Source organism: Budorcas taxicolor, chromosome 17 (genome assembly GCF_023091745.1).
Source record: "Budorcas taxicolor isolate Tak-1 chromosome 17, Takin1.1, whole genome shotgun sequence".
Lineage (NCBI taxonomy): Eukaryota > Metazoa > Chordata > Mammalia > Artiodactyla > Bovidae > Budorcas > Budorcas taxicolor.
In genome coordinates, this window is record NC_068926.1 from 3,486,121 (window position 1) to 3,497,935 (window position 11,815).

Consider the following 11,815-nt stretch of genomic DNA (forward strand, 5'->3'; position numbering starts at 1 on the left):
AGGAATTTATTCTAGAAGGAAGTAGATAAAAACTTATAGATGACACAGATTATATTTTACATGCAAAAATATGCTAATCACAGCATTGTCCTTATTAGAACAAGGTCAGAAAAATCTAAATGTCAAATGAGAGACATTTGTTTAAAAAAAAAAAGAGTATGTGGCACATGATGGAATATCATATGGCCATTAAAAATCATATTATAGAAAATTATAGAAGAATATTAAGTAACATAAAAAAATTTCTATGACCCAATGTGATAACTTCAAGTTCTAAAACATGCACAGGATAACAACAACAACAAAAATCTATCAAGATATTAATTGCTTCCATGTTGAGTGCTGAAATTATAAATGATCCTACTTTTTTCTGTATTTCACAAAACATCTAAAGTAATACATTCTACTTTCATTATTTAAAACCATAATTAGGATCTTCTCTGGCTGTTCAGTGATTGTGACTCTGCACTTCAAATGGAGGGAGAGCAGGTTCGATTGATCCCTGGTCAGAGAACTAAGATCCCACATGCAAATATGTGTGGCCAAAAAAAAAAAAAGCAACAACCCACAATTGATGTTAAAATAAAAAGAGCTTATTCCATTTCCTAGGTTTAGCCATAACACACCAACACACTGTGACTTGGTGCAGAGCTGCATGGCAGAGGAAACTCAAGGAGGGATCATCAAATCACATGGACAGTGTGGGGGATGGATAGTGTTCAGAACCACAGCTTCAGCTCTAGGTACAAAAAGGTAGGTAGCATCTCTCATTTGTTTCTACACCTCAGAAAAACTGAAAGTCCAACTAAAGAATCACCTGAGACTGATAGATACCAGAGTAGAAATAGTGGTTCTAGTATCTGGGGATCATGTTGCTAAACCCAAACTGGGTCTTAAACATAGGCAGTGGTTATCCGTGAAGTCACATAATCTCAAAGATGACCTCTTTCTCTAAATATTGCCTCATAGTCACCACTTGAGTGGAAAAAGTGCTAGATAAGAAAGACAGAAGTCTCTGGAGAATGCAAACATAGCCTGACTCACTTGTTCTGAAGTCCAGCCATTGATCAGAATCTCTTAAGGTCATTTATTTAAAAATATACATTTTTACAATCTTCCCATGTAGGGACTCTGATGCAATAAACCTAGGTTGAGACCAGGAACTCTGCGTTTTAAATAAGTTCTGCCGGTTTACATGATCATTGTACATGGTATTTTGGTGTGCAATGGTTAAACAGAAGCGTTGGCTCAACTACTGTGGTTTGTGATATGTTAGATAAACCATGTTTTTGCCCCACATATGTTCATTTTAAAAAACAAGCCTTCTGTTATATTAGTTATCTGTTTTTCCTTGGTTCCTAAATGCAGAGGAACGGAAAGTTTACGTCCCAAGTGCATATATCCTTCATAACTCTAATGAATTATATATGCTGTGCTGGGTTTAGTCACTCAGTTGTGTCCGACTCTTTGTAACCCCATGGACTGTAGCTCGCCTGGCTCCTTTGTCCATGGGGATTCCCCAGGCAAGAATACAATACTGGAGTGAGTTGCCATGCCCTCCTCAATTTGTTCTATACTTTCAGTCTTAATTGTATAAGAAATATGTTATAGTTCTCATGCCAAAATATGAGATTATTAATTTCAATTCATTTTTTATTATCTTCATAAAAGTCGTGAGCTAAAGTTTTTAGATACTGTTTTATATACTCTAACTAGGGGACACTACCTTTTGACTGTATTTACAATTTTAAAACTTGAATGGGCAAAAATCAGATATGTTACATTTCTTACCAAATGATACCTTCAGTTCAGTTGAGTTCAGTCGCTCAGTCGTGTCCGACTCTTTGCAACCCCATGAATCGCAGCACACCAGGCCTCCCTGCCCATCACCAACTCCCGGAGTTCACTCAAACTCACATCCATTGAGTCAGTGATGCCATCCAGCCATCTCATCCTCTGTCATCCCCTTCTCGTCCTGCCCCTAATCCCTCCCAGCATCAGGGTCTTTTTCAATGAGTCAACTCTTCGCATAAGAATGCTTATTTCTTTCTAGATAAATATTACGTATTACCTAGGTGTGATCTCCATGTACAAGTACATTAACTAAGAATTGATCATAGGAGTATCTCCTTTAGTGGGTTTTAATCTGTGGCTTTACTTTAAACTCTAGGAATTCACTCAGTCCTGAGTACATAAGGGGATTGAACAAAGGTCTGAGGGATATTGTACCTCCCCAACCTTTATTCCGTGGGCTTTTGCTATACTCGGTCTTGCTTAAAAAGGTCTACTTTCAAGTATTTTGCATATTGAGTTTCTATGTGTACCTTTTTTTGGAAAATGTGTTCTACATTATAAAAGGTCTATCCAAGATCTTAAAGAAAATCCTAAAGGAAATCAGCCCCAAATATTCATTGAAAGGACTGATGGTTAAGGGGAAGCTACAATATTTTGGCCACCTGATTTGAAGCTCTGACTCATTGGAAAAGACCCTGATGTTGGGAAACACTGAGGGCAGGATGAGAAGGGAACAACAGAGGGTGAGATGGTTGGATGGCATCACCAACTCAATGGATATGAGTTTGAGCAAACTCTGGGAGACAGTGAAGGACAGGGAAGCCCGGTGAGCTGCAGTCCATTGGGTCACACAGAGTCAGATGTGACTTAACAACTGAACAATAAGGTCTTAATAATATAAGATTTATATATTTTAATATATATAAATTTATATATTATATATTTATAAATTTATTAAAATCTCAAAGATTAATAAGAGCTCATTATTGGCAAAGGAGAAAGATATGTAGCCCTAACAAATGACATTTAAAGTAAGCCTTGAAAATGAACAGCAATTTGTCAGATGGTATTGGAGGAAAGATACTGTTGACAACAGGAGCATAATATAAAGGGGCTTGCCCTTTCCTGGCATGGTGAAAAATTCACTGTGACAAGAATGTCGATGTATGGTGAAAGGGGGCAGGGGCAGAAGACAGTGCTGAGACCAAGTAACAAACCATTTTCACTCCCAGCTAAGAAGCCTGGATTTTAACATTTATATAACAACAAGCTAACATTAAGTAGGAAAGTAACTTGGTCAGAATTTTCTATGTTTAGCACAATTTTCTATTTTTAGCACACTTAATATACTGTTATATTAATTTATTATAACAGTAACATCTTAAATATAGGTAGGTATGGGACAGAACTTATGGCAGGGAACCTGGATAAAAGGTAAGGTTGGCTATGATGAGGAGTTAAGAGAGTGATGGCATTGCCATGATAGAAATGAACATTTGCTTAGATGCAGAGATGAAAAAGATGGGCTTCAGATCAATGCTTCCATGAAAATCAGTGGCAGTGACACTGCAAGAGGGAAGGAAGCCAGAGGGTCAGAGGGTTGTCCCAGGGCAGATGGAGAATACAAAGGGAAAGAAAATTTGAGTTGACATACTCATTTCCCAAGAAGTGGAAAGAAGAGAAATCCACTACTGTCTTAGTTCGCTGTGACCATGTGTAAAACAAAAACCCAACTGAGGCCAGTAGGCCAAATTTCCAGGGGCAAATTCTACTTGTTACCTCACTCTTTCCCTCAAAAAACAAATGGAGAAGACTTGACTGTGACTGTGCTCTTGGTCTCTCTGATCCGCAAGTCTACCTCCCTGCAGAGCAGTGACTTTTCGTGAAGCAGAGTGAGACGCTGAACCTTCAGGGTGCCACTGTCAGCTCATTAGCTGCTTGAGGTTGTGAATGCTTCTCTTTGCTCACAGGTTCAAAGCCTAACTCAGTGACCATGTGGATTACAAATAAGACAACATTAATTTATTGTAACATAAACTGGTTTAATGAATAAATCTTTTTGAGTTTTCTGTGATAGATCTTACATAAATAGAGGTTCAAAGTGAATTTTAAACACATGATTTTACTTCACCTCAATTTCTCTTCCTAATTTGAAATTTCTCACAATCCACTGGAATGGAAATTATGAACACTGACTGTCCACAATTATCCTTTTAGTTACTTCTTTGTATACAATGGAAATGACAAATATGAAAGAAAACCATGTGCTGTTTTTAATGTCATTTGTCCTTAAAACTTTTTCTGAAAACTCACACCAATGACATTTTGATAGCTTTAGAGAGATATAAGGTATGAAAAAAAAATTCTGATAACATGATATACAAAAAGGTTATTACATGTGGAAGAATAATATTCTGTGTGGGGGGTACTATTGCTCTGGGAAGTAAGGCCTGATCTTCATGGACATCTTCTTCATCGAGTACCAGGAGCCCTGCCAGTTCATCCACACCACTCCATCGTCTGTGCCGTGCTTTGCCATGTCCCAGGTGTACGCTCCACCCCAGTAGTATCTGCCATTGGGATTGGCTGCGTGACATCGGTTATACCACCATCCACCACCATCCTCTTTAGAACACTGCTTTGTGGGATCTGTAGTTTTCCTGAAAGGAAATTTGTTTGGAGTTATTACAACTGGCGTGCTTTCAAGTTAATTCTTTGCAAAGCCCACAGAGGAGTGCTGGGTGCAATATTCCTTCCCTCTGATTCTATATGAAAAGTCACAATAATGCACCAAGGGCTTTCTGTGCCCTATAGTGAGAAAGGGAGATAATTGGGCCCATGTGGCAAATTCACTATTCGTTATGTTATCCTGAAATGATAGCTTTCAGATCTCTTAGTGTTACAGATTCTTAGAAAACAAAATGGAGGTTTCAAAAGACACAGTCCTTGATAGACATACAGAAATCTAAGTACTCACTACTTAGAAAGTAACTGGGCTCAAATTACAGTTTTAGCTTTTATGGTTATGTAATGTTGGGTAAATTACTTAATCTTGCTACTCTTCATGTGTGAAATGAGGACAGCAGTGGCAACCTTATAGCTGAAGTGTTTCAGAGAGAGCTTAGTACAGTGCTGGCACACAGGAACTACCCAAGAAACAAGAGTCACTAATCATGTTTGCTGTCATCAATGACTGCAGGCAGCAACATGAGCCGGGGCACTGAAAGCAGGAGAGAAGCAGCAGCACATACCAGCCGTCGTTGTCTCTGTCGTACGTGCTGAAGAACATGCTGTTGTGGATGGTCATGGTCCGGTTTTCTCCAACCAGTTGAGAAGCCCCTTCTATGAGGGCATTGCCAGCTGTTCCTTTGTATTTGCTCACTGAGAGCTGATATTTGTTGGCCTCATTCTGTACAGTAAATCCTTCGTAGATTGCCATCACCTTATCGCCTTTCCAGTCCTCCATTTCAATCAAAAGCTTTGTGGGTCCCATATTGGTAAGCTGGCTAATTTTGTCATTTCCAAGCCAATACTCACCTAAAGGAAAAAGAAAATAAAATCTCACCAAAAATAAAAACTTTGAAAGCAAAAAACTGCCTTTCCCCTCTTATCATTAGCTTTTATGCTCCTTTTTTAAATTCTTCTTAACCTCCTAAAACTCCTGAAAGCAAACTACCAACACTATAGTTTTTAAATGGAAAAAAATCTAAATAAAGAATGATCTTATTTTGTACTCCCAGTTGTTACCTGGTATACCACAGTATTTTTTCCCTTCTGCATTGGTTGCAATATTTCCAAATCCTTGTTTATATGGATCCCATTTCCTGCCAAAGTCAACACTACCATCTTGACGGTTCTGAATTACTGTCCATCCTTTGGTTGAAAGAAAAAAAAAATAACACATATTAACCAATAACAAATAATGTGCCTTTGGGGGGCAATGTCTGCTTTCCTTGCCCATTTAATTTATGCCCACTGATATTTAGTGCCCTTAAATAGACATAACAAGGAAATAAATGTGAAAGGAAAACGTGCAAAATCTTTTGAAACTGCAAGTGCTTTATCTTTTACCCAAAACTGTGAATCAGAAATATTTTATAACTTCTAAAATATCAGATTGAATTCCAAATCAAATGGCTCATTGTTAGTTTTGTTAAAGCTAGGTTTTATTTCCTGGTATTTTATGGTATCAAAATAATTTCAGCATAATAGTCAAAAGCTATCAAACACGTACCTCCTTTTTCTGTTTTCATATCACAGTATACTCTATATGGTTTGCTAGAATCCTCAGGCTGAATGAGGTACATTTCAGATGTTTCACCTCCATTCCTGATGATTTCCTCACATTCTGCAACCGTAAGAGAACAAATTATATTTAGGGACTACAACATCATTACTTTGCATTTAGTCACCAAGTTTGTAAGATAACTGATTACTAAAGAATGTTTTATTTTAGACATTTGAGGATAAATGTTACAGAAACTGAAGCTTCCTCTTACTAAAAATCACACTCGGTTTCAAGGAATCCAATCTTCCAAGAGAGTGAGAAAGCCCTTCTTCACCTTTTGTGTCCTGATAAACTCCCAGAACACATGTGATGGAGAAATCCCTACATCTATCCATGGTTCCCATCTATTCAAGCAAGTATGTACATTACACCCATTGTGCTACCAGCATCATCACGCTGCTTCCTACTCTTCAAAAGCTGGCAAGTGCATTAGGTATACTGGGGATATCTTCATGATGTGCTGGGATGTACTTAGGATCTTTTGGGGAAAATCCACTGAACTCGTTTTAGTTCTCTTATTTTCAGAGAGTGTGAATTCTTTCGTAACCTTCTAGAAATATGTTTTAACTAGTTACCTTTGCCAGACACCACAGGAATATTGCAAGTCACAGTACATGGGGTGCGGCAGTATTCCATCTGAGTTGAGACATCCGATTCTAATTTTTGTATTTTGCTTCTCAAATCTTCCAGAATTGAACGGAGCACACGAAGCTTAGTTGGGATATTACTGTTCACAGTCTCATGTATATATAACTGGTGCTTTTCCAGATGTGAGGAGTACTCGTTTACTACATTTTCATTATCTGGAAAAATGAAATTGTGTAGGAATGTTTAGCGTTTTCTCTTGACAAAAAAACTAAATGTATTCAACTATACAATCATGATTTTGATTTTGAGAATAAACTAGCCTCGGGCATTGGGCAGTCATGATATGTAGTTGCACTTAGGGAAAATTATTTGGTCCATGGCATACATAAATTAACATATAGTCTAGTCACTACACTAGTAATTTACTTTAGATTAAGGTAAAAATTAAGCCTAATGATATATTCAACAAGTTGTTTATTTATTTCTTTGATAAGGAAAAGAGGAGAAAGCAGTACTTAGGCCTTCTAGCTCAGAAGTTCAACATCTTATAGAGTAGATACACTTAATTTACTTATCCATCGCACATAACTGCAGCAGAAATACAAAAGAAATATTTAAGAGAAATGCCATGATTCTTTGAAAAAATGTCCAGATTTGGGTAGGCTATTCCCTGAGACACCTATGCCTGGTTCAGTCACTAGCTGATTCCTAACCACCAGGCCAACAGCACTCAAAATTCAGATCTCAAATTTCAAACGATGGGATCATTATTTGCAATTCAACTGAAGATATCATAGACACATACATTTAAAATGTCAAAGGTTAAATCTATAAATGCTAAATTTTCACTCTGTGAATATATTATCTTCAGAGTCATAAGTTTCTTATTGAATAAAAATAAGGACTCACAGTAAAAATGTTCACAGAAAATCATCCTTGCTGATGCCAGACTGGGAGTTAGAGTTGAATAGTGCTTACATAACAAGCTGCAGGCGAAGATGCCTAAGTGAGGACCTTGGGGTAATCAGGCTCATACTGAACTACCCAGGCTCATCTAGAGACCTGGATCTCCTCAGAACTGTGCATTCCCCATAGCACTCTGACAGTTTCAATTTTGTAATAGAATCAAACAGAAACCACAAGGATATCTACCTTTTACTTGATTCTGCCTTTGTTTCCATATGTTTTTTAGCTGAGTTATATATTCAAAGGTGGAAGAAGAGGTCTGGGAAACAGACTCCACATTATTACGTAAATCTTCTACACTCTTTCGGATTGGTCTTTCCTGTTTTACCAAAGTATCTTGCAACTGACATCCTGTAGGACACAACACACCCTATATACAAAGAAAATAGCCAACATAAGATGTAGGATTGAGGTATTTGCAAAACAAGCACATAGTGAAAATTCAATGATAACTTTCACCAATATAAAAACTTGCAATTTGATTTTCTTTATATAAGACCAGAAGTTCTAGACTCACCATTATAATTCTCTGAAGATTAAAAATAATCCTTACCATAGAACAAAGGTAATTAGGTATGAAAGTATTACCACCTGAACAAAGTGGCAAGTACAAAGGAGAGGCAACATCCTGTGTCCTGCTTTGTAATCTTGGTTGCAGACCAAAGGAAACTAGAAAAGCACCCTTAGTCCAAAGCCCAGTAAGTTTATGTTCTGTATTTACATCCAAAAGAAGCAAGCAAAATGACAGTAATGGTAACGTGGGTCAGTGCTGATCAGGAAGACACATGAATGTGGCTTTCTCCACATGGGAGGCCCATGGCGGACAGAGCCATGTGTGCACCCACCAGGTCCGGGTCCGCGTGCAGGCAGCCATCAGCATCAGGGGGCTTTCTCTCCACTTTCTTCTGGCGCGCAGTTTCTGTGACGGGACGAGGCCGATAGCCACCTCCGCTGATGGGAGGGGGCACAGGTCTCAGGCTGGGGGCCTCTTCCCTTCTCTTGTCATAGGGCCGATGACCGCGGGCATCCAAAGGTAACTTCAGGGGGCCAGGCAGAAATAAAACGAAGAGTGTTGCAGAAAACTTGAGATGTAGTATCCCAACAGTCTCATTTTATAACTTAGGTTACTAAATGATGATTTTTTAAGGACCATCAACTGACTAGCTATTGTTGGTAAATCAATAGGTTCCCCAGGTCTCTTTAATAAGAGCAGAAAGAAAAACAGTGCAAAGAGCTATTGTACCTGGAGGAGTTTTAAAAAGAGTCCTTAAAAAAAAGTTGCATCAGATAATGAATAGCAATGAACTCAGATTCCTGAAATCTATACATTAGAACACACAAAATACTATGAAATCTATACTGTCAGGAGGAATAAACGTTCTCAAGCCACTTGGATTACTAAATTCCAGTAATTATTTATTACTTTTAATTTTTATGAATTGATTATTTCACTAGCTCTTAGTTAATAATACTTAAGTGGCAATATAGATGTATTAAAAACAAATGTATTTGTAATAAGACACCAATTGGCTCTAACACGTTTGTAAAGGAATAAGGTATTCTGGAGCCAGACTACTTGGTTTCAAGTCCTGACCCACACCACTTTCTAGTTCTAAAGACTGAGGGTGAATTACTTCATCTCTTAAACAAAGGTAGTCATAGTATCTGCTACATAAGATGATTTTAAGTATTAAATGACTTATTGCATGTGATACCCTTAGAAGAGTGCCTGGCACATATTAATTTCTCATTATTATCTTTATTGCAATCACACATAACAGTAACAGATACTACAGTATAAATGGCTTTTCCACTATTAACTCCAATCTTGTCTTCTATTAACAAAATTGTCAAATCATTCTCATGAAATTTCTTACATGATTGCTTTATCACATATGATTTCTCATTTAAAATAATTATTTCATTTAAATAATTCTTAGTTTATGTGCATTGCAATTAAATTATTTGCAAATTAAAAATATAACATTAAAAGATGGTGAAGTGGAAAATATGCAATACAATGCAAAAGTGCTGGCCTGGATTAACTTTATTATCATCATATGGTCTTTGTCAGTAATTACACCTTTCAGGTATAGAAGGAAATGGCAACCCACTCCAGTATTCTAGCCTGGAGAATTCCATGGACAGAGGAGCCTGGCAGGCTATACAGTCCATGGGGTTGCAGAGTCGGACACGACTTAACAACTAAACCACCACCACCGCCACCACACCTTTCATTTTCAGGGTTTAATTAAAAATTAACAAAGGACTACATTTGTACCAGAGACTAAGCTCTCTAGCTATCTTGTGGGTCTAGAGGTCACTGAATGACTGTATTTGGAATTTTACTATCATTTATTCAGTAAGAGACAATACATTTAGTAGGAGAGTGCTAGGCTTTAAACCTGGGCAGATTGGTTCCAGATTCCCCTGCTTAACTTCTGAAATTAAACTACAGTATGTTATGTGTAATTGCAATAAAAATAATAATGTATGAAGATTTGTAGGAAATATATATTTTGAAGATATGGTCGCAGTCAACGATGGTCTGTTCTAACAGAAATTTTATGAAATGTGTTTCATCTGTTTATTACAAATAAAATTATAACAGAAGAAAAATACTTTCTTTTAGAGTATCATTAGAAAGGTAGCAATGGTGATCTAGCTTTACTAGAGAAAAGGAAATGAAAACTGTTTAAAAGAAATTATATGGATATTTAGGTTTATGAAGACCACTTATTGAAATAACTAAAACTAGAAAATCCAGTTGGAAGGATAAAAAAGTAAACTATCTCTGTAGATTAGTCAGCGAGAAGGAATGTAAAAGTGCTTAGCCTACTGCTTCATAAAAGTTGATTCTTACACATTCTTCACATTTTTCTTACCTAACTCAATTAACCATATAACTATCTTTTTATATGTATACTTTGATAATTAAAAGGAGCTATATATTATTTCAGGAGCTATATATTAGGTTCCATTTAAATTCAACAAATGATCCAAAATGAATCATTTCATTTAATTACTTCATTCACTGTGTACTTTTATTTCTAGTGTGGCAGATACTATGTTATATACAAGTAATTAGATTAGGAGTCATCTGATAATAAAATTTAAATTCTTAAAAGTGTCATTTTTCTAAATGTATTTTTGTATTTTGACATCTCCAAGCCAGTAGGAGTGATACTTAAGGCAAAACTGTTCTATGAATGAATAAACTAAATGGAGTGCTATATTTCATAACCATTAACAATAACAATATATAAATTTTTCAATAAAAAAACAATTTTTAATCTTATATCACAGAATGTGATCTATTTTACTTTCAGATTTAGTTCACAATTTTCATTTACCAATAGCCAGTAACTTCAGGAGCTATATATTACCTTCCTTCACCAAAGAGCTACCCAGCAATTACAGCTTTTTTCTTTTAAAATACTGCTCTTTTATTTTATAGTCTGTGAAATTTTCAAGTTTTCAACTAAATGAAAATCATACTACTCAGGACAACAACAATCAAGAAAAGCATATCTTACCTTAGCTCTGTTATCGTCTACCTGGGAAAATAAAGATGATAAACCAGAAAATGAGAAATTATTATTTTGTTTTTATGTAAGAAATACTATACAACATTCTTTAACTAAAATAGGTCCTAGAAATTAACAATTCAATTTCATGACTAAAATCAATGCTAATTTCGTTAAAATAAATATTCAGGTAAGATTATGATTTGGTTATATTTTATATTAATAGTATTAGTAAGAATATAATAATATGTAAAAGTCACCTCATCATAGTCAAGATATCCGGCCTGAACTATAAAAGCACACAAAAGTAGCAGTAATAGATGTTTCATGGTTTTAAATTTTTGGAAGTTCCAAGAAATCATCCTTTGCTTTGGACTTAACTGAGAGATCTTCAATCCTATATATACCTGAATCCTGTGTTAGCTATCCCTTTTCAAGTGGTTACCTTCCTTAGTTAACATTTAATTTTTTGGTTTACTTGTTGACTGAGCCATTTTATCCCTTAAGCAACATCTTCCCAGCAAGACTTATTTACTTGTCATACAATTGTTCTCTGTTGGCCAAGTTTTAGTAATACCAAAGTTCCTTAGTTCATTTAATTGGACAACATGATGGGAAATAGGGAAATTCCTAAAAGAACTGTGTATTACAT

General features: G+C 36.2%; 1 protein-coding gene across 1 annotated transcript; it reads right to left on the minus strand.

Annotated features, from left to right (window-relative positions):
* Window positions 1-4,222: 4,222 nt before the first annotated feature.
* Window positions 4,223-11,525, minus strand: FGB (fibrinogen beta chain). Its single transcript, XM_052654898.1, has 9 exons — window positions 11,424-11,525; window positions 11,173-11,193; window positions 8,482-8,673; window positions 7,823-8,006; window positions 6,658-6,885; window positions 6,029-6,142; window positions 5,542-5,667; window positions 5,046-5,331; window positions 4,223-4,454 (listed from the first exon to the last, which is right to left on the minus strand). The coding sequence occupies exons 1-9, from the start codon at window positions 11,523-11,525 to the stop codon at window positions 4,223-4,225; spliced, it is 1,485 nt and encodes a 494-aa protein (XP_052510858.1).
* Between the last annotated feature and the right edge of the window lie 290 nt (window positions 11,526-11,815).